General features: G+C 38.9%; 1 protein-coding gene across 4 annotated transcripts in view; it reads left to right on the forward strand.

Annotated features, from left to right (window-relative positions):
* The window catches only part of LOC129740594 (uncharacterized), a 149,424-nt gene extending 126,576 nt beyond the window's left edge, over positions 1 to 22,848 (forward strand). For 3 of the 4 annotated variants that reach the window (XM_055732298.1, XM_055732300.1, XM_055732301.1), the window contains exons 6-8: positions 9,990 to 10,451; positions 18,499 to 18,586; positions 22,387 to 22,847. In XM_055732298.1, coding sequence (XP_055588273.1) covers positions 9,990 to 10,451; positions 18,499 to 18,586; positions 22,387 to 22,554 — 718 coding nt within the window. In that variant the 3' untranslated portion in view covers positions 22,555 to 22,847. Of the gene's footprint in view, positions 1 to 9,989; positions 10,452 to 18,498; positions 18,587 to 22,386 lie in introns of all 4 variants that reach the window. The other variant, XM_055732302.1, reaches the window with a different exon arrangement.
* Positions 22,849 to 24,629: the final 1,781 nt, after the last annotated feature.

Raw genomic sequence — 24,629 nt, forward strand, 5'->3', positions numbered from 1 at the left:
TATCTGATCAAGTAGTTTAAAATTACTGAAGATTGATTTGAACAAAAAATAGATCCTTTTTGCTGGAGTCATCATAAACTGATTTTTTTTTCGATTTATGTTTACTTCTGTATTGAAATACATTAAAGTTTCTTTTAAGCATGATCGTAAGAATAGAAAAATTAAAAAATAAATTGGACAAAACCATTAAAGAATAATGAAAATAAACTTAATTTTTAATTTTTTTTTAGTTTTTCAAATGTTGTTTTTTTGGACTTTGTACTAAATACACTTATTGAATCTTATTGTGAATTGTCAGAGCTGAGTTTGACAAATATTTAACAATTCAGGAAGATTCATCTCATTTTACAGCAACACTTTTTTAATCAATATAGATAATGTTTGAAAATGTCTTTAAAATTTGTGTCATCATTATCTTTTTTCAATTTTCAGTTAGGGATTGGCAAATTGCACTATAAATTAGCAAATTAAAAAAAAACAATTTAAACTTTCATGTTTTTGGATTAGTTTTCTCTTAGCATTTGAAACCTTGAATAAAGGCAAATCTATTTTGAGTATTTGCAATAAAAATTCAAAACAATCACAAATTATTTAAAATTTTAGTTTATGATCGTAAGATAAGAAACTGTAATCCAAACAGTTAAATTTAATTCTGAGTTTTATTGTTAATTTATATCAATATTTTGAATTTGGCTTTATGAATCTGGATTTTCAGTTATATTTGAACGTAAATTTAAAAGCCGATTTTCTTTGATCTTGATTTTATTTTTGTTGATCGAGTTCAAGTGTTTATATTCTTAAACTCACTTGTGCTTGATAGAATGTTTTTTGGATCTGATATCTGGTACGAAACTTTTTTTGTATTTTTGTGTATTGATTAAGATTTTGCTCTATACTTAAATGTTTCGAAATTTTTAATCTAATTGGATCTTGTTATCAAGTTGGATCTAATATCATGTTTAAGTCCTATACAGCTATACTTTTGAAAAGTTACGTTTAATCACTGAGCATGAAAGATAGTGTGCAGTTTTCAATGTTCCTGATCCTCCAATCCGTTCTTATGAAAGTGATGCAATTTACTTGGAATCACAAAATTGATAACATTCAATTCTCAAACTGACTGGATAAAATCCTAACATCTTTCAAAAATCAACTAAAAATAAATAAAGGTGATTTTTTATCAGTTATATGACTTTCTATTGGTGTTATCAAACTCAATAAAAATGATTTGGTTATGGTAATGTTTTGAGTCAATTGAACATTTTACATCCATATTGCTTGAGTTGCTTAAAGAGTATGACATTTAAAAAAAAAAATAACGGTGCACGATCAATCATCTAAGAAAATATTAGAGTTGCCTTGATTGTGATGCAACAAAAAACACATTTCGTAAATACACCGGCTAGTTGCAGCACCCCATAGGGACAATCATATCCAAGTATCCATTTTACTGGTGCCGTGAAAAGTACACTGGCAATGAAAATGGGCGCCAAAACTTCCTTCCTATAGATAGATGGATGAGCATCAGAAAGCCTTGATTTTTTTTTAGCTCCTTCCTACTCTGGGTGATTCGTATGAAAAAAAAAAATGGAAATTGGGTGCCATGACTTTTATTTGATACGAATGAAAACTAAAACTGAATTTTCAAATTCCACAAAAACATTTTCGAAATTATCTCTCCGTTTTGTTTTTCTTCGCGCTAAGACGAACACAACAAAAAAAATCGCATGCAAATCGGATGAACCCTGCAAGAGTTTTGCGTGTTCGTACATTTCTGTCTCTCTCCCTGTTTTATATACATATATAGATCATACATTTTTATATATCATCCATCATATATATTCTATCATTAAGTCACTAATATCAACAATATTCTTGATCAAACGTAAAAATTAAGTTCAAGTGGTCGATAGCAAAATTATTCACCTTTAATATGCAAAAGAGAGATTTCAAATTTATGTAACGCATTCCGACATATTTGAATCTAAGTTTAAGAACTTTTTTTTTATTTTTCCAAGATTTCATATTTGGAGCATAACTCAAAAACTGTTCTACTGAGTTTTTTTTATTTCATTTTCGGATTCAGCGCCCGATTTCACATTAAAAATATACGCTGGTCAATAAAGTTCACGATTTTTTTTAAATTTTGTCAACTAGTGTTATTATTGTAAATTTCAGAAATAGTTAAGTTAAATTATTAATTATGAATTATGATTTTCCAAATAGGTACAAGATTTTTATGTTTGTTGAGATAAATTATCAATTTGATAAGTTTGTGAACGTAAATGTTTCTATCATTATATTTACAAATAAAGTTTTAGAGTGTGTGAGGAATGTGTGTGGAATCTGATAGCAAATTGCTCAAATTCACGAAACGGTTGCATATTTTTCTCTAAAACTGAATCAAATTATTTCGGACTGCATTTTGCATAGTTTTAATTTCAAATGATTGAAAAAAATCGGAGTGTATCTTGAGTTAAACATCATACACGTTACGATCAATAAACACAATTTGTGAGAAATACTGACTTTTCCGTCAGTAGAGTCGGCTGATGTTTGTAAAAAGAAATGTCTGTTGGAATTTATATGGAAAATGTAAAGAGTTGGGAATCTTTATATTTACTATCTTTGCCAAAGCGGTCCAAAATAGGTCCGTTACCCTATGTGTACCAAGTTTCGCACCCGTACAGCCATACGGATTTGACGTTTGAGTTGAAGATTCGGATTTTCGGAGACTCGCAAACGCAAATTGGAAGGATTCATTATGTTTTCGTGGATCAGTCTGTCAAATGCTTTTTCGAAATCAACGAACACCAGCAGAAAAGCGTCCTGAAATTCGTTGATTGGTTCCAGTATGATTTGTAGCGTTGTAATGTGATCCAGATATGATTGTCCAGAATCCAGCTTGTTGCCGTTCGGAGTGTAGCGTCAATTTTCTCACAGATAAACTTTATTTCGGGACCTTTACGAGGATATCCTGCATCGAATCGGCCGGGAATGTTGCAAGTTGGTATCCCAAATGTCAGTGTAAAGACCGTGCAACATTTGGGCTGACAAGGCAGGGTCGGCTTTCAGCATTTCAGCAGGCATGCAATCGATCCCAGGTGCTTTGTTGGATTTCATGGCTTTGTTTGCCGCTTCTGTTTCAGCCAGGGAGGGCGCTTGCGAGTTGACGCCATTGATGCAGTTTACTGGTGGCGCTTCGAGCTGCGGGTTCTGTTGGTCATTGCTAATTTTGATTCGGAAGAGTTGTTCGAAGTGCTCAGTCCATTGTTTGAGCTGATCTGTTCTTTCGTTTATAAATTGATCTGCTCGGTCTTTCAGTGACATTCCAGCATTAGTCTTTGCCCCACAAAGGCGTCATAAAGTAAGCGGATCAGCACACGACGTATTGGCCCCAATATTCAAGCCCTTGATGCGGTAGGAACCACTTTGAAACCGATGATTTAAATTCCTGAATACAGCATCCTCATTCGAAATAGTAAACTCATGGATTTGGCGGATTTGGTTGATTTATAACGACAGTTCGCTAAAAAAATGCTGAGTTAAAGCGTGATTCTTTCCAGCTTGATGACTGAATAACAGTTAAAGAGTTGTTTCTGAATCACTTTTTCAGCCTTTGATCAACCATTCCTGCTACCATTGAAATTTGACAGAATGAACTGTGGTAAAAAACTGTAATGCACGATGGCGGATTTTGAAATGAGATTTTGTTTTGCTTTTGTAAGGCATTCAACAAATCTGTCCATCTGTCTCATAACCATAATTTCTTTTATAGAGGGCAATGTTGGTCGCTATAGGTACGATAAATTTTCATCGCTCCGCAGACTTAATGGTTGGTTCTGCGTTCTGCTGCATGCGACTAATAAACCGGAGGATTAAAGTTCGGGAAACAATGACACTTTCGCTGAATAATTTCTCCAAATTTATTTATTTATTTATTATAATTGAATTCATCGAACATAAATGTTTAAATGAAAAGGTTTAGTTACAATCAAATTAGTAAAACAATTTGGACTGACGAATTCGACGAATAAATCGGCTGGATGATTCTTCGAACTGATGCAGGTGCTCAGCATCCTGAAACATACGCATCATTGCACTGAGTGGTTCATTGTAGCCATACGATGTTCGGTGGATTTGATGTGACAGCAACGAATTAAATCGCAGAGTTCTCGATGGGGCACTGAGGTTTATCATCCTGAGAAGATTTGGCGATTGAACTTCTCCATTCATAATCTTAACAACGAAAGAAGCCTGTTGAGTCTTTCGGCGACATTCGAGGGTTTCGAGACCCAAAAGCTGACACCGATCTGAATATGCTGGAAGATCTTCGGGATGACGCCAAGGCAGGTGTCGCAAGGCGAATCTGACAAACCGCTTCTGTACACGTTCAATCCTCAAGATCCAACTTAGTTGATACGGAGCCCAAACTACAGCAGCATGCTCAGTTATAGATCTGACGAGGGCGCAGTACAGTGATTTTAAGCACAAAGGATCTTTGAACTCACGTGACACTTTGGTGATGAAGCCGAGCTGACGATTCGCTTTGTTGATAACTGAAGAGCGTTGACTGTTGAAAGTGAGCTGCGCATCAAGGATCACGCCAAGATCATCCACTTCAAAGACCCTTTTCAAAAACTGGCTGCCGATACTATAGTCATAAGGGATCGGTGTCTTATTCCGGTGAAAAGTTATCACAGAGCATTTTGAAACACTGACTGTTAGTTTGTTCAGTCTACACCATTCATCAAACTGGTTCAGCAGAGATTGGAGGCGAATGCAATCAGCAGTACATTCCACTGGCAGAAATATTTTAAGGTCATCAGCGTAACCAATTTTCGTTCCGTCTTCTAGGCTTGTAATCAAATCGTTAAAAAATAGCGCAAATAATAATGGCCCCAAATTACTCCCTTGAGGGACGCCAGATCGATTGGTAAAAGGATATGAAATGCTAGTGCCGTACTTGATCCTTATGCAGCGCTCGGTAAGAAAGGATTTCAGCCAAGCAATCATGTTGTCATGAATGCCAAGCTTGGCAAGCTTAGCGAGCAAAATCTTATGGTCAATCGCGTCAAAAGCGGCTTTGATATCTGTATACACCGCATCGACTTGTTTTTTATTTTCCAACTGATTGAGGCAAAACGACGTGTATTCTATCAGGTTAGTACTCACCGATCTACCAGGCATGAAACCATGCTGTTCAGGTGCGATGTACTGTGATGAAGCGCGTAAAAGGGCTTGACCAACAATTATTTCAAAGAGCTTAGACCCTGCAGACAAATTGGTGATACAACGATATTGCTTAACGTCTCGACGATCGCCATTTTTGTACACCGGAAACATAAACGAATTTTTCCATTTCTCTGGAAATTTTCTTTGCTGGAATGATCTGTTGTAGATTTTAGCCAGAGGCAAGGAAAGAGCTTCGATGCAGCGACGATAGATAACAGCTGGAATCCCATCAGGTCCAGGAGCAAATGAGCTTTTAAGCTTTTTCGCAGAGCGCTCGATAAGATCTTGATTAATTTCAAAAGTATTCAAGTCAAAAACATCGACAGGTACATGATTGATGGCTTCACTGCACTCTCTTTCGGATGAGACGGTGTTCAAAAAAACTGACTTGAAATGCTCTGCAAATAAGTTGCAACAGGTATCTGGGGAGTTACCGACAGCATCATTGTAGAAAACGGAAGTAGGTAAACAGCTCGTTTTACGTTTTGCGTTTACGAAGGTCCAAAAACATCGCGGGTTACTGCGTAAACTAGATTGTAAGCGTAGGACGTGAAGCTTATACAACGATGCGTTTAGTCTACGGTAAGCGCCGCTTGCTGCTTTGAACTGTTGTTGAAAATCCTCTGTTCGATTTTTTCTCAGTCTGCGAAGACAAGCATTTTTTTTCCGTCGTAGTTGCCGCAAGGTGGGCGTGCTCCAAGCGGGTGTCATAGGCGCTTTAAATCTGGGAACGTGCGAATTCAACCAGGTACAAATCAAGTTGCAGAACGATTGTGTCATAGCATCAACTGATGAGTCTCCGAAAACTGCATCCCAGTCAATACTGTTCAAGTATTGAAAGAGCAACGAAAAGTCCGTTTTCCGGAAATTTAAAGGCCTATGCCTAGGTTCGGAGGTGTTTCGAGAACCGTAATTGGTAGACATAGCAGCAGGTAAATCGAAGACGATGGGTGGGTGATGTATGTCTATCGGTACGAGCACATCGGGAGCATTTCTAGTTACAATTAGTTCCTCACTTGAGCCAAAAACAAGATCCAGTATCCGTCCGAGATGATTGCTGATAGCGTTGAATTGATTCAGATTGAGCGAATTCATTCCATCGATCAATGAGGCGGCGGAAGCACTGATAGGTGTAACATTCAATAGTTTTGCACCTGCATCACTCGCCTCCCACAACAAACGAGGTTGGTTATAATCGCCACATACCAAGACGGACTCCTCAGCAGAAGCACGGGTGCACAACTCGCGTACGGTGGCCACATGGGACTCTAAAATGTGCATACAGTTACTTTTGTCAGGAGGCACATATATTGCACAGAAAATAAATTTTTTCTCGTTGATGTTCGCTGCAACACAGACTTGTTCTAAATCATATCCGCTATCAGTGGTGACAAAGCTGCTCACGTGGTGTTGTTTAACAGCAATCAAAACTCCGCCAAAGCATTTTTTTAAACTATTTCGCGAGCTGCGGTCGCATCGAAACACTGAGTACCCATTGCCGAATAGTTGGGCAGTATTGATCGAATCAGTCAAGCCAGTTTCGGTCAAAATGATGACATCGTAGCTGCAATCGATAGCTGCCAGATAGAAGTCCTCTGTTTTAGTGCGTAGGCCCCGAACGTTTTGGTAATAGCACCAAGCTGGCTTGTTGGGTTGAGTAGACGGAGTCCTGTTCGATGCAAGGCTGGAAGGCAAAAATGCATCACTGGGTGAAGTGCTCGGAACAGACGAATACTTGCCGTAACTTGGCAATTGGAAGCCTCCCCCTGAACCACCTGACCGATCAACGGGACGACTTGTAACAGGAACAGTCGGTCGTTGGTGGCCAGAGAAGAGAGCTTCCGAATTGACATGAGTAAAGATGCGTCCCGAAGTCCAATTACAATTTACCGGAACACCCTCGGTAGCCGGGTTTTCGTCGGCAGTAGGCTGCAGCAGTAAGTTGCCATCAACATGAATTGATTCATCGTCACGGGCAAAACTGAGTACATTCGACGCATACGATGCGTGGCTGGAAAGTTGAGATGCATGACGGAATCTTAAAACAGACAAATACTTGCCATTGCATGGCAATTGGAAGCCTCCCCCTGAACCACCTGACCGATAAACGGGACGACTTTGGACAGGAACAGTCGGTCGTTGGTGGCCAGAGAAGAGAGCTTCCGAATTGGCATGATAAATGGTGCGCCCCGATGTCCAATTGAGATTCGCCGAGATAGAGTTGGTATCCAAAATATCATCAGCAGCATACTCCTGCACCAAGTTTGTAGCAAAATGATTTTGCTCATCATAGCGGGAAGAATGAAACCAATCAAACCAATAATTCGAGGCGGGGCTAGAAGGCAGGAATGCATGACTGGGAGAAAAGTCCAAAGTAAAAAAATACTTGCCGTTGCATGGCAATTGGAAGCCTCCCCCTGAACCACCTGACCGATAAACGGGACGACTTGTAACAGGAACGATCGGCCTTAGGTGGTCAGAGAAGAGAACTTCCGAATTGGCATGAGTGGTGCGTCCCGGTGTCCAATAGATATTTGCTGGCGGTTGATTACAGTTGAGGACCACGAAACTGCTTCGAGTTGTAGTCTACAAATTCCCGGAAATATAATCCCTTAGGCCAAGAATCAGGATTCAATGCTTTCTGTTTCAAATCCGGAGAAATGCCGACTTTGAATGATATAAACCGGTAAGAGCTAATATCACTTCCTCTTGAGACCAATTTGACGACATTAACATCCTCCACGCCAAGATTAGCATTGACCATGGCCTTGACAGCATCTTCTGTGACATCAGGTTTGATGCGTGACAAGTAAATCCACACCAACTTGGAGTTCTCGTCGTCACACAGTGGAACGGAAACTAAGTCGGTTGAGGTCTGTCTAGATCCAAGTTGGCACGGTTCAGCAGAAACAGCATCTGGGGCTCGTATACGTTTTAATGGACGTCTTAGCTCAGGCGTGGGCGTAGACTTGTTCCACAGAGGGGTACGGATAGGCCTCGGGGCGAGTTGCTGAATGTCAGAGCGCATTTCGGTTATCGCACTTGTAAGTTTCTCTAGTGCGTTTGTTTCAACCGGAGAATTAAATGCCATTGAACGGTAGGTTGGGTTTGTTATCAAAGCAGCGCAGTCGTCACAAAACCAGAAGACATTTTTGGACATTGCATCAATTTGCCTTGCCAAACTCTTCGACACACCGGAGCAAACTATATGAAATCGCTTGCCGCAAGCACCTTTGCAAGCAATTTGCTCGATTCCGGTTATCGCTTCACTGCAAGTCGAGCAGATGTTATCCATTGCGCCTTCAGGTATGCAATAAAATGCTCGGTTCGAAAGAGCTGGTGGTGCCAAATTTTACTACCAGATGTCGCTTCAGTAGAAAAAAACGAACTGGGTGTTTACACAAATGTCTTTTGTAAACAAATGGCACTTATAACAACCGATACTTTGAGACGATTTATCACTTAGCCAATGTTGCCACATCGAAATCTGTACCGCTCATCGAAAAAATCTTTTTCATCTGTACCGTAAACTCAAAAATCTGTACCAAAATCTGTACCGAAGAAAACAAATTCAGCATTCAATGTGTTCATATGTGAAGATTTAGTTTCCTTATTTTTAATCTTTAAAAAGATAGATACTTTTTGTGAAACTCATCTCATTTAATTATTTATATGATCTATTTATCTTTAAAAATCTGGCATCTCATAACAAACACTTCCTAATGTTCTTGATGTTCATTGAAAGTTTTATAAAAACGATTTTTAAGCGTCATATTTAATACAAAATTTTTCGTTCCGTCGTTTAATCTTATATAACTTTTCGTTCTAAGGATAGCGTCCAATGTGTCAACAATCAAACGATTACGAACTTTGTTTTATTTGGCATTTACTTGCGAGAAAATGCGTTCAACCACTGCTGACAAGTGGGGATTATAGTCAAATATTTCATAATTGTAGCAAATTTGGAAATCTAATTGTTCCATCGTGCACTCCCCAGTAAAGAACTCCTATCGTCAGAATAATAAAGGCTTTTGACTTATTTTCTATAAAGTTCTCAATAAACTGGATGAAAGCAAATGTAGAAACTTTTTCCAGTTTTAAAAATCAAAAATCTGTACAAATCTGTACCAAATTTCGAAAATCTGTCATCTGTACGTACAGATTCTGTACCAAAAATGAGCTCGAAAATCTGTACCTGTCTAGATAAATCTGTACATGTGGCAACCATGCACTTAGCTTTTCTTCGTAGCACATGTACTCGAATAGTAACGAGTTTGATAGAGGTTCTCTCCACGAATGAACTGTCCGACCGTATTTAAAATACCATAAAACACATTAAAAAACAGATAAATTAAGAGCAGTTGAACTATCCGTTCTTTTGCATTACAGAGTTACCAGAAACAAATCTAGATGATTTAAGGCTGAACAGCAGATTCTTAGTGGATTTTGGTGGCCTTCATTCAGCGAGATGGCTGATTTATGGCTTTTTCAGCTAAAAAAAAGGTCATTGGGATGACACGAATGCCACAAGGATGGTAAAATGTTACTAATAAATCTGAAAAAAGGTACAAGTTTCTAAGTATACCTAGCTAAATAGAATCCATCGATGCTGTAAAAACGACACATTTTCTTTACCGCAAAATGGTCCCTTAATCATGATTTATAACGGATCCTGAAGAGTGATCAAATAAATTTTCTCATTCACCAGCAAATCAAAAGTCCTAGACTCACCGCAATTTTTTCCCCCATTTCAGCAGATCTTCCAGCCGACGGGGGCGTTTCCTGTATCATACGGCAGATTTCAACATTCGGTCTCCTTGGACAAGCTACGACGATAATGATGACGATGATGACAACGACGTCCAGGGCGACGACGTCGAAAACTTCGATGACAGCCGTCGTCGGGGGTCCAATGGCGGTGGCGGCCACTGGTACGGCAAGCGTCGCCGGAACGATAAATTCGCCACTGGGGGTCTTCACTACCGGAATGTGCAACAGCGCAACGACATTGGCACGGTTTCGGTGACGGCAGAGGAGACGGCAGGATCGCCAAATGTGCCAAACGACGGAGCAGGCGACGCAGAAGGGTTCAGTGCCATTCCCGATACGACCCAGTACGTCGACTGCCTGGCAACAGGTTGGGGCAAATCGACAATCGATGATGAATTAACTGACATCCTGCTGCAGACGAAGGCTCCCATTCAGAACAGCAAAAAGTATTGACATTTATTTATTTCCACAGTGATTTTTTTTTCGGTGCTCGGTTTCTCCTTTCCTTTTTCGATCCGAAATATTAGGTTTCCCCTTTTTCGCAATAGCTCATGGAGAGAAACGATGCAATTTCGGGACGCGCTACAGCCCTAGATAAAGTTTATCGTACTTTGGTGTGTTTCGAATTTGTCTTCTTATGAACCTATCCCAAGCAACCAAATGTCCCATAAAACAGGTACAAAAACGCTTGCTCAGCCCCATCATTGATTTAAAGTACGTTCTATGGAGCTCAAAATTTAAGTTCTTATTGATACTTCCAAGTTCCAAGACAAGATAATGATCGTCTAATCAACTTTCAGCTTCCAAAAAATCATAAAATGAGCAAAAAATCTTTCTATCTCAACTGCACCTTGGCATCCGTTCATATCACTTTCTCTTGATTATTTACTATGTTCTGTACAGGTGTCACCATGATGCCACGCGCTGGATTCCAAACTCGACAAATTGCTCAATTGCTTCTTTCCTACGTTTCCTACAAATAGGGTAACGGACTTATTTTGGACCGGGTACATATTTTGGACCACCTTGTAGCTTTTTGCCAATATTTCTCTCATAAATCATTTTATTCATGAACATTTTTAACAAATAAAGTTAAAGCTACTTCTTCTGATTATAATCACATCTAAAATTTTATTTAAGTAAGCTGTTAACGGAAAGTAAATTGAAAATAAAGTTTTGATTTTTCACAGTTGGACCGAATCAGTGCTATTTCAGGAGGACGTGCCATCATTGGAGTCAACTTTCAAGAGGTTTGCTGCATAGCTGTGATGAATTTTACAAATACAAACATGTTCACAGCTATTATAAAACACGTGAAAACTATTTTGCAAGCTCGAAAAAGCAAAATAACTGGTTTTTATAGCAATTTGACCCATGTCGAAAATAGGTCCTACTTTATTCCTTAGGGACTTATTTTGGACCACTCAACATAACCTGGGTATTAAACTTGCTGTTAAATGTTCATGAACGGAATAAGAGGTTGTACGACGATATGAAAGAATTATGCACACTATTTCAATCACTCATTTTGAATAAAATTCGGAATTTAAGCATGATTTTATTTAATAAACTCGCCAAAGCTCAAACTCGCCATTAGACGAGGTTCACTTTAATCGGCATAAATCCAAGCCAATCATAGTTTTAACTTACTTTTTGTGCACTATGCTTTGAATCACGTTAATCTAACAATCTACATCAATGGCAATTGTTTGATAAGCAGTTGTTAAAAGCTATAGCTTAAAGAAGCCTCAAAACATGAAAACTTTGACTTGCACTTATTATTTATTAAGTCATTGTTTTTTATACTTCATGAAAAAATATTGAATGTTTGGTCTACAAGTTTTAACAATTTAGGATTGCCAGTAAAATGAGTGCATTCAGGAATGATTTTCGAGGAAAAAAAACTTGGATAGGTAGAAGAAACGAAATATATAACCCGTCTAAAGAAGGGGTTTGGAAAAAACGACTACAAATCGGCAAATATACAACGAGTTTAATTTTTGTAACAGTTGAAATATCTCAGTTAATACTAGAACAAGTTTATCAAAAAATATATTTAATTATAGCTATATATGTTTCAAAACTTGGGAAAAGGTGGTTGAAATGTGTAAATTTTACAAGCGATAAAGTACTAAAAATCTAGTTTTTCAGCCCCTGTGGTTATGCAATTTAGAACAAAAACTGTTGGAAAATTACTCCAACGATATATTTTATCCTAGAACACAGTTAGTATCAAACTTAAAACTGAATTTTGTGAAAAAAAATCTGGCTTTTAGATGGCTAAAAAGATAGCATAAATCTCGCACATTTTTATCTTTTGGAATCTATCTACAGAACTGAAGCAAAACCAAATCCACTAAGGTTTTGGAAGTCAAAATGCATCAATTGATGTCGCGAAGTTCATGATGTCAGACTTTCTCAACTTATCATTGGGTCGCCTGAAGGGGATTTGCGTTCTGAAAATTGAGCCTAAAGATAAGCCAACTGGTCAGTATTGAACACTGCAGAACAAATTTCGTCGAGATTTCATTGTGCTGTCAGAATGTTCATAACATTTGGAACACACTATATAACAGGAATTTTACTGTTTTTACTCTATTCTTATCGAACAAACAAAACTTCAATAGTCTATAACAATAAGAAAAGACAAAATTATCTGAATAATTCGCATAATTGCGCATCAATCGCTGTCAAAATATAGCAAAATTTAGAAAAAATAAACTTATTTAGTTTAAGGGTGGTCCAAAATAGGTCCAAAGGGTGGTCCAAAATAGAAAAGTGGTGGTCCAAAATACTGACCAGAGTAATGATAGAAGAAACGTATTTTTTGGCTGGAATCTTGTTACATTGCAACAAACGACGATATTTTTCGATAGAAAAAGCCTTGATCTTCGCAATGAACGGATGAAGCAGTCGAAAATTGTAACATATGCTTGTTTATTCCAGAAAATAGCATAGCCACTTCCCAAAGCGGTCCAAAATTGGTCCGTTACCCTATTGCATCAGAATGGTCACACAATTACCAAATCACTTATTGAAAAAAAACTTGCCCGGCTTGCGGATCGAACCCCACCCTTCGTGATGGGGATCGAACACGGTACCACTAGACCACGCCTAGATGTTGTTCTAACTGAAACTAGAACTCGAATCGGTGATTTGATTTTGAAAGCACCTCAGTGCACTTTTTGTGACTTACCAAATCCCGTTTTGAGCACTTTTGTGCCCTTTATGTGACTTAAATCCCGTATAACGTACGTATAGATCACTTTTGCAACTTTCAAGTTCGTTAATCTATATATATAAAAAGCAATTATCTGTATGTTTGTTTGTTTGTTTGTTTGTTTGTTTGTCCTCTATAGACTCAGCCGTCTTAAGAGCTAGAGATCTGAAATTTGGCATGGATGCTCATTAGGACCAGGAATGATGAAAAATGTTTTTAGATTTTTGGACGATCCCTTCTGAAGGGGGTCGTCCATACAAGACAAATATTGTTTTCACGTTATTGACGTTATTTTCCGTCGGATTGTGATGCAATTTGCACATGAGTGTTTTAAGAGACGAGCAATCGATTACAGTTATCAAATTTAGGGATAGGGGTCGGCAAAAGGGGTCGTCCATATCCACTGGTTTATGTTTTTGCGATATTGGCGTTATTATACATCGGATTGTGATGAAAATTTGCACATGAGTGTTTTAAGAGACGAGCAATCGATTACAGTTATCAAATTTAGGGTCAGGGGTTGGCAAAAGGGGTCGTCCATATCCACTGATTTATGTTTTTGCGATATTGGCGTTATTATACATCGGATTGTGATGAAAATTTGCACATGAGTGTTTTAAGAGACGAGCAATCGACTACAGTTATCAAACTTAGGGTTTGAGGTCGACAAAAGGGGTCGTCCATATCCACTGATTAATGTTTTTGCGATATTGGCGTTATTATACATCGGATTGTGATGAAAATTTGCACATGAGTGTTTTGAAAGACGAGCAATCGATTCCAGTTATCAAACTTAGGGTCAGGGGTCGGCCAAAGGGGTCGTCCATATCTACTGATTAATATTTTTGCGATATTGGCGTTATTATAGATAGTATTGTGATGAAAATTAGCACATGACTGTTTTGAGGGACGAGCAATCGATTTCAAGTTTCGAATTGCGGATCAGAAGTCGGCTGAAGGAGTCGTCCATACCCAACTTTAATGTTTTTGCGATATTGACGTTATTCTACATTGGATTGAGATGAAAATTGCCGCATAGGAGTTTTTAGGGACGCTCTTTTGCTTTCAGGTTTCAAATCTTGACTCAGGGGTCGGCAAAAGGGGATATTATCTGTTCACTGTTTTTACGATATTCTCTTGATTGAGCATAGAAATGTAATAATAATTGACACATGGGAGTTTAACAGAAAAAAAAATTGATTTCAGGTGTCAAATTTTGAATCGTGGTCAAAAAAAAGGCTGTCCATGTTAGTTGCTCACTGTTTTCGCGATATTGTCGTGATCATGCATCGGATTGAGATGAAAATTTTCAGATGAGGGTTATAAACTATGGGCAATTGGCTCGGTGAAAGGGGCGTCTATATTCACTGTTTACTGTTTTCAAGTTCCTGACGTTATTTTACATATAATTTGAAAAGAAAAAATGACACAAGTGAGTTTTGAGGAACGTAAAATTGGTTTCAATTATCGAATTTCGGGCCATGGGACAGAAAAAGAGGGTTTCATCGAATGTTCAGTGTTTTGTGCAATAATTTTGTTGGAAGCAGTTAATTGATACCAATTTAAGTGTGAAGGTCAAGCAAAAGAGTCGTGCACATAAACAAATAGTACATGTTTCTACCATGATGTCTAGATTTTGCAATCGATCGAGAAGAAAACACTCTCACATAAATTTTAATAAAAAGCTAATCAACTGTTTAATTTGAATTTCAAGTAATAGTAATAGTAGCGACTTTAAACACTGTTGAATTTTTTCCACAAAATTGTCGAAAGAATGTTTCGAATTCATTTTCTAAACTCATTTTGACGTACCAATGATTTAAAGCGAAACGAAGTTCGTACGGGATCAGCTAGTGAGTACATATAGTTCACTCATGGGAATTGGGCAAAACAAGTCTCATATAACGTACATATTGATCACTTTTGCAACTTTTAAGTTCATTAATCAGTACATAAAGTTTACTAAAGGGAATTGGGCAGTTGATTCTCTTGGTCAGCCAATATGTAACTTTCAATGCCTTCATTCAAGTAAATATGTGACTTATGGTTGCTTGGGTACTTTGTTTTGGGCCTTTTGATTGCTTATTGATTTTTTGAGGCATTGAAAAAGATTGAAAAGTTTTGCAATACTAGGTACTACCTTAAATTCAAAAATACCATATTGATAAGAATTCCCGGGATTCCGGGAATTCCTGGGAAAAGAATCGCCAGATTTCCCGATTCCCGGGAACGCTAAAATGGCCGGGAAATGGACACTCTACTCTGGACGTGAAGAACGCCTTCAACAGCGATTGCGTCGTCGTTCATCCAAATGAGGGCCCCGGCATATCTGTATAGGCTTGTGGAAAGTTATTTCCACAATCTCCAACTACAGCATGTGACCGGTGAGGGCTTACGAACACAAGAGGTTTCAGCGGGTGTGCCACAGGGGTCAATACTTGGCCTGATCCTGTGGAACATCACGTACGACGAGCTCCTACGAATGAGTGGGATTTGCGGATGATGTAGTCCTCTGGCGAGAGGCTCCCCGACAGCGGAGGTACAGCTACTTGCCACAGTAGCTACCCAGGTAGTGGAAAGCTGGATGTACTCCAAGTGACTGCTTCTAGCCCACCATAAAATCGAGAGGGTGTTGAACATCAACCTGATCTCACCCCAAACAGGTACAATTGCAGTTGAACCGTGTGATATCGTGTCCAAACGCGTCGCCGACGACAGACTCAGCTTCACGAGTCATGTTGACTATGTGTGTAAAAGAACGGCAATGGCCACGGCCGATTTCTCACGGATGATGTCGAACTCCTAGGCAATCCGCAGTAGCGAGAGGAGTATAATGTCTAGCATGACCACGTCATTCTTGCGGTTCGGAGCGGAGGCCTGGAAGCAGACCCTGAGAAGACACTGTAACCTGCAGAGACTTAGCAGCGGCTTATAAACCTGCGGATTACTAGTGGGTACCGGACCAGCTCATCCAAAGCCGCATGCGTAGTGGCGGGTGTCCCTCTCGGTTTTGCTAGAGGAAGATGTCTACTGTTACGACAATGAAGACACGCTCACCGTACGAGATCTCGCCAATGAGGATTCGATGTCCAACTGGCAGCAGCTGTGGGACAGCTCAGCGAGAGGAAGATGGACCCCGCATCTGATCGCGCACATCGGGAGCTGGATCGAAAGAAGACACGGTGAAATTGACTTCCATATGACACAATTCCTGACTGGTCATGGATGTTCCATGAAGTACCACTACCGGTTTGGACATATGGCTTCGCCATATTGCCCAGATTGTAATGACGGAGACGAAACACCCGAACACGTGGTGTTCGCCTGTCTGAGGTTTGCGGCGGTTCGTATCAACATACTTGTCTGTGGGCCCGACACGACCGCAGCCAACGTTGTGCAGAGGATGTGTACGGACTCCAATACTTGGCATGCGGTCAGCGATGGGTTCACCCGAATCATGACTGCCCTGCAAAGCAGCTGGAGTTAACGGCAGTCCGCGAACGGTGTAGGATGACTCCATTGCCGGGGAGCATCTGAGATACACTTCTCCTTGATCGAAGCTACAAAGATGCGGGTAGAAAAAGCCGCGGACCGAAAATCCCAGGGTTGCCAGCCAAAATGATGAAGAAGACCAGACAACGATCGGACTAGACTGCCCCATCGACGGGGGGCTGTCGAGTAGTGTGCGTACGATCCAACGGTTTGAGGCTACAAAGATAAGGGAACATCTTCTGCGTAAAGGATGCCGCGATCGTACGTAGAATGCTCCACTTTCGGGGAGTATCCGCGAACGACCGAAGCTGTGGGAATGAGTAGAAACCGTTGGCAAAAGGGTTATTCCACGATCGGAGAATGCCCACGGGTAGAGTGGCTTTAATCACCAGGTGAACCATTCGAGTCGGTGTAGGCTAACGTCTTCGTCGGGAATAATCCAAGTAGTTGCGTTAAGTCCTGCGCGTTTGCTGTGACAGGCGCGAGTCTAGGATAAGCTGCTCTCGATCGGCACACGACAGGCATAAAGGTGGCAAACCTCGAATCCTGGAGATAAAATGTCGGACTTCGAGTCATTAGAGGAGAGGCCTGGAGTCGAGTCTTCATCAAGAGAGGTGTGTGTGGTCAACCCCGAGTCTTTACGATAAGAGGCGATCAGGCCTTAAATTAACAAGAGGAGGGGTATAAGTGGTTATCTCGAGTCATTACGAGGAGAGGTCAGATCTCGCGTCGTTAGAGGAGAGATCGGACCTTGAGTCGTGCAGAGGAAAGGTCAACCTGGAGTCGATGCGAGGAGGGGTCAGATCTCGAGTCGCTACAGGAAAGATAACTCCTCAAGTCGTGGAGAGGAGAGGTTGATGTGGGAATCTGTCGGTTCTCAAGTCATTAGAGAAGAGTTTTGACGTGGAGTCGTAAAGATGAGAAGTATTGCTGAAAGTGGTCCTGTTAATGAGTATTGCTGTGGAGCGCACTAACGCGAATAGACCTCCCACTATTGAAGCAAAATGTGTTAAACAGTTCGAAGTGGGAACTTGGTCTACGGCCCCAGGTGGAGTTTAGGAAGTAGGAGGTATACACGGAGTATATCATGAGTCTTCCCGTTGTACCCATGGACCCAGACTAGCAAACTGGGGAGACGATGTGCCTTGGAATGCAATCCATAAACAGGGATTTGAAATTTTGCAACCTATTCTTTGGGTGTAGGTTTCTCCAAAGCACCTATACAGACAACTTCTTATGAAGGGGTTTACAATATTTTCCTCACTTTTACAACGAAGTTTTAAAGCACCTTTGTAGTATTTTTATAGAACAACAATTTTCCTAGGGAAGTCATCTCCAGAAGCAGCGTTACCGGTGATTGTGTGTCATTTTTCGTGTGCAATTTCAATCGTTTCTGTTCGATGATTGTCGTTTGCCGTTTTTTTTTTACTGCATTCTCTTTCTCTCCATTGCGCGAATCACCTAGCTACTGTTATTCATTTCAGTACGAAAGGGGTTCCCTCGAATTGAGTCGGATGGCGGTGATTTGCACTTTCGGAATCGCTTTCCATTTCTATTGTGATTGTATTGCGAAAAAGGATCCCCACTCCCACACTTTTTTTTCTATCTCTATTTTAAAACGGGATGGGAGCAAAAACTAGCTGCTGAATCCCGAAAGGATTCCATCCCGTTGCGATTTTCGAATTTGTTTCTACGGGTGTTTTACTAAAATCGATTTTCCTTCTTTTCTTTTTTCGTTTTGTTTTTCAATGTTTGCTTTCGTGAACCGTCACTTGTTGCAGATGTGAAGAGGCGTATGGAGATTTCATAAAACTACATCGTGGACATTTATGCGCAGGAAACGTCGATGGAACCGGTGGCACCTGTGTGGTAGGTTGCGTCTTATCCTTAAGTTAAATCGAGTTTTTTTTTATTTAAATATACTTGGTATAAGTACTTTCTGTTTAAATAAGGAAAAATATTGAAACTTGACTATATAATTCACTAACTTAAGGTCAGTCAAAATGCGCAGTCGATGCGGGGTAGAATACTCAAAGGTCGTCGTGAAGATTTCACCGAATTTTCTTTATTGTATTTCAGCCGATTCTACGGCTCACCGTTTAGTGAAAATGCATCAACCATGAATGGTAAAAAAAAATCGCTTCCACCAGGAATCGAACTCGAGTCTACTGATTACCTCTCCGACACCTAAACAATAGGCCAAATCGTCAGATGTAAGGGTCAAGCTGTGGCTCTATAAATCAGATGAAATCATGAAGTTAAATTCGCTGCTAGATTCTACGGCAGACATTGTTCATCGTGCCCCGATCAATGGTGCTCTGTTCACCCCGAATCAACAAGTTGAAGTAAAATCGCGTTTCAACATTGATTATAGTGAAAAATCAAAAATTTAGAGATGATGAAATTTGAAAGATAATACTTCTCGGAGGAACTCGAAAATTTACATAAATTTCTAAAAAGCGATAGTATCCCGTTTACCCGATAACTTTTATCTGAAATACCTGAATCAAATCTCAGAATGAACCAATTTTAAGAAAAAAAAATCCCCGCAGATTGGACCATTTCCCAGATTTTTTCCTCTCAAATGGAACATTTACCCGAATGGCACAAATCACAGTTTTTTTCTGATAAAATAATTTAACTTTTTTTTAATTTAATATGATTCGGAATAAAATTTTTGATAATTATTTGCTAAATGAAACACTGTGGAACACAATACAGTGTGTCTTCGAAAAAACATTTTGACTCCTTAATTTTCGCGTTCGAACTTGAAAGACATGTTGTCCTTCACCCTTTGACTTTTCACTAAAAATCTGTAAGAAAATGAGCAAAAACTAAAAATGATTACTTTCATTTTTTCAATTTTTTTTTTTTTTGAAAAGTCATAATTGCCAAGTAAGTCACATAACTAGCAACTAATTGTAACTACATATTTGAATGGCCTCAAGTTTGCTGGTTTCTCCCGTTTCTCCTAAACATTGTGAAATATGATTCCAACGTACTCTTTTTGACGTTGGAGGATATGGTAACCCTAACTGTGTGTATAGGATTTAAAGGATGGTTGGTGATTCGGCACGAGCGTGCATGCCAGCCAGTCAGCCGTCGGCATCCCAGTGAGCGAGTCAAGCAGTGTGTGGTTCTCCCGGTAATTCATGATCCGGTGGCTCACCGGTGTCACTTCCGAGCTGCAAATGTGATCAAAAGTGCAACAAAAACAAGGATCAATAGAAAAAATTCACCCAAACGAGGGGTACACGATGAGAAAAAACTACCAATCGATAGTTAAAATTCGATAAACTAACTTCTCATTGGGTGGTATTAAAATGCGTAATTTATTTAAAAGTGTGAACATAGAAAATTTTGGAGAAAAACAATTCTGTAAATGATTTTATAGAGGTTTTTTCTTGAGAAAATCAAGGCAAAGGCTTTCAAATATAATGCTTTTAAAAATTTTGACGAGAAATTCTGTCAAATAAGAGAATTGCGAAAATTGCCGTCAATAACTATGATTGAAATCTTATCGAATTTAAAATCAAGCGAGTTGAGAGGATAGCTTGAGATATGATTAAGCTTTGAAGCGAGTCGAGAGGACAGCTTGAAATAAATGAAAAGCGGGTCGAGAGGACAGCTTTATTATCTTATCGAATTGAAAATCAAGCGAGTTGAGAGGACAGCTTGCGATAAGATTGGACTTTGAAGCGAGTCATGAGGACAGCTTGAATTTGGAAAAAAAACCGAGTCGAGAGGACAGCTTTAATATATTATCAAATTGAAAGTCAAGCGGGTTGAGAGGACAGCTTGAGATAAGATTAAGTTTAAAAGCGAGTTGAGAGGACAGCTTGAAGTTTGTGAAAAGCGGGTCGAGAGGACAGCTTAAATATCATATCGAATTGAAAATCAATCGAGTTTAGAGGACAGCTTGCGATAAGATCGGACTTTGAAGCGAGTCAGGAGGACAGCCCTCCTCGGATTTGGGACGGCTCAGCCCCTTGATCCACGTTAGTTGCATCTTTGGCGCCAAAGAATAAAAATTTTTAAAACCCAATTTTCATTTTCAAATTTCATTTTTGATAAATATTTTGAATTTTCTTGGAAATTATCCTTTTGGTTGAACTGGAAAATGATTCATTCTGGTGAAAAAAATTCAAAGGAATGGTCCAGACTGGTATTTTTGTTTTTTTTGGGAATGGTTTGTCTGGGAAACAATTCTGGGAAATAGTTTTTCCTGCCGATTGAAATTCTGAGGATTTTTCATTCTGGGCAAATGTTTTCGGGTTAATGGAGTACAACCCTAAAGGAGATCTAATCGGATTTAAAACACTTTCAGAGCTGTACAAAAAAATTGAAAAACAGCAAAAATATTTAAACAAAAACATATAGGTTCTCAAGTGACGATGATATTATAATTTTCGAGCACCAGGAACCAAGCTTTTATGATTTTTGAATCATCTTGATCTATAATGTTCGCACTGCAACATGATAACATGACATTGTTCCTCAATTTCTCCTTCATAATTTTTTTTTTTGATTTTTCAGTAAAATCAATTTCAAAACGCGTTTTCACTATAATTTTTTGATTCGGGGCGAATAGAGCACAATTGTTCGGGGCACGATAAACATTTTCATGATAATGCTATAGCTGCACCAGTTTACATCTGACGATTTGGACTATTGGTAAGATGTCGGAGAGGTAATCAGTAGGCTCGAGTTCAATTCCTGTTCGAGGATTTTTTTTTTCGTTTGCCATTCATGATCGATTATTTTGATTGTTGCATTATATGACTAGTAGCATCTTGGCGGGTGATGCAAAGCACCAAAAACATAATGTATGAGTGTGTGTATCCTCTTTGTTTAATGGATCTACGCCTCACCGTTTAGTGTAAAATGCATCGGCCATGAATGGTAAATGCAAAAAAAAATCACCTCGAACAGGAATCAAACTCCAACCTACTGATTACCTCTCCGACAGCTAACCAATAGGCCAAATCGTCAGATGAAACAAGTCAAGCTGAAGCTCTATTATTCAGTTGACTTCATCGAGTGAAATTCACTGCTAGATTCCACGGCAGAAAACGCTCATCGTGCCCCTATTAATGTTGCTTATACTGCCCCAGTGGGGGTTCTCATTATGCTTCCTATAGTGACGAATTTTCAGCTTTCGGCAATTTTTTTAAAATGCATTTTTAAACGTTTTTATCAAATTTTTCAAGTATCAGCCAGTTAGGAAATACTCTGTTTTAGTGTCCTAAACACGAAACAATGATGTTATTCACATATCATAGCTGTTTTCTATGGTTAAATAAGCATCTTTCTTAAGGTGGCCATTATACCCTTATCTCCCCTATACCTTTTTAAAGGTTTTCTGAGGATTCGTTTGAATTATTAACGTGCAAAGAAAAAGTGTACTGTCAGTTTTCCGAAATGCATATAATATTTACTTCTAAACTTTAATTCTTATGAAATATTTAACTCTAAAATTTCTATTTCAACTATTTTTCCTTAACGAAAGCTAACTTTTCTCTAGCAATCGCTGCATCAATAAAAAAAACAAGCTGAAATAATTTCAACGACGCAAACGAATACCACCATTCCCGAGTTCTGATATTTATTCGTTTTTTTTTTTCTCTCACATTCTTTCTTGCTTCTGGCCATTGTTTTTTTTTCCGCAGGGAGATTCCGGCGGACCGTTGCAGTGCCGCATCACGAAACATGGGCCCTGGATCCTGGTAGGAATCACGTCGTTCGGATCCGGATGTGCCTTTAAAAATTACCCGGACGTGTACACCAAGATCTCTTTCTATCGCCAGTGGATTGTGGACACCATCCGGGAGAACTAGGTTGGCCGAGAGACAGATACCTTCATATCGCCGGAAGCGTTGGCATTCCGCGTGAAACGTCAGTCGTGTAAAGGAAGGAGCAGAAGGTCCGGTATCAGTCAAAAGCTACCAATTCAACGTTACCACTACCTGTTTGGTAGTTCGTTTAGGATTAACGCGAAGACGAGTCGTTGTTTTTTTTTGTTATTTGAAAAGCAAGCATTTTTGAAGTTATTTGCCGTGAAGCTAGTGAATAGTTAATTGTTGTAGTTTGATGAGTACATTAATTTCATTAAACAAGGAATTAAAAAAAACAAAATCTTTTTATTATTTCAAATTATTTAGTACTAGCTGACCCGGTGTGCTTTGCTACACCTTTCCATGCCATATTTGTTTCCATTTGTTGACTTCGTAAGCATAAATTGAGAACTAATGCTACCAAAACTGTATTGGGCTCACCTTCTTTATCTCATGTACCTACTCACTGAAAGGAGAATGGTGAGTCAGATAATCATAGAATCATACAAAAATGATTTTCCATATTAAGTTTTGTCCGTTTCTCGGATTTTGTAAAAAAAAAAAAAATAAATGTAAGCTTTCCTCTTTCCTTCCTATATTCCCAATTCTATCATCCTACTGCAAGAAAGGAATTGTTTCACATAGAAAAATTTTTCGTATTAAAATACCATCCCATGCCAAATTTGATTTTATTTGCGTAGTAAATTCTCGAGTTATGCTTAAACTTGAAAGGAAGTACCATCCCCTCTTCCGTTCTCCACATTGAATAGAAGGGTAAGAACTTAATATTCATAAAAGTATTTTTCGTACTCGAATACTTTTTGATGTAAAATTTGGTTTCATTAGCTCGATTAATTCTTGAATTATGTAAAAAAAATGTATGGAAGCCCCCCTTTCCCCCTTTAAATCTTTCTTCTGAAAAGGTGGGGCATACCATTTATAATAGAAACATTTCTCGTATCCGAATACCCTCACCTGCCAAATATGGTTCAATTTACTCTTTCAGCTCTCCAGTTATACTAAAAATTGTAAGGGCAACCTCTCCTCCCCCTTTTTATCCACCTCTTTGAAGGAGTGAGGGATACCAAATAAATAGAAGCATTTCTCGTACCCAAATATGGTCCCATGCCAAATTTGGTTCAATTTGCTGTTGTAGTTCTTGAGTTATGCAATAAAAATTGTATGAAACTTCCCTCCCTCTTTCCTTTCTACCCGCTGGAAGAAGAAAGGGGTCTCAAACAATCATTAGAACATGTAATGTTCCCAAATACCCGCCCATGCCAAGTTTGGTACCATTTGATTAATAAGTTTTTGAGTTATTTAAAAAATTATAAAAGAGGCACCCTCCCCCCCTTTATATTTCCCTACTGTAAAGAGTGAGGGGTTTGTGAGTGAGAAATATTTTTCGTATCCAAATACCTTCCTATGCAAAATTTGGTTCCAATTGCTTTATTAGTTTTTGAGTAATGTAAAACAAATTAAAGAGGAGCTACTAATTCCGCTCACGGGAAAACTAGAAATAAATAAACCAGCGAAGGAAAAATTGGGGTATCAATTATCAATAATGCTTAAAGCAACGTATATTTATCTCCAGGAAAACGATTGTCCACGAAAAACTCTATTTTTCACACAAAAATCGTTAAATTATTGCGGACTCAACTTTGCAATAACGCTTTGCAACGCCAGAAAGTGACGTTTCAACCGAAGAGTGCTGGCGTTTTTATTTTTTCTTGGGCTGTGTAAAGCATAAAAGGCTGTAGGTATTTGAGAGCATTGTGCGTAAGTTCAATGTCTACACGATAGCATAAAATTATGTTGGATATAAATAATTTTTCGCATAGAAAATAATCATTTTTCTAGGAAAATGCACGGAATCATCCGCAGTCACTGTAGTTGTCTAATTGAAAGACTACTCATAGTGATCTCATTGTTAAAAATCTGCTTTCTTTGCTCGGAAATGAGGCAATGTATTTTCAGATTTCTTCGCGAAAAACGATAACAAATGACAACGCTTTATTCACTTGGATGTAAACAACAGTCACAGCAAAAAAAATTGTAACTGTGGTTGATGTAATTTT

The sequence above is a fragment of the Uranotaenia lowii genome, chromosome 1 (genome assembly GCF_029784155.1).
Source record: "Uranotaenia lowii strain MFRU-FL chromosome 1, ASM2978415v1, whole genome shotgun sequence".
Lineage (NCBI taxonomy): Eukaryota > Metazoa > Arthropoda > Insecta > Diptera > Culicidae > Uranotaenia > Uranotaenia lowii.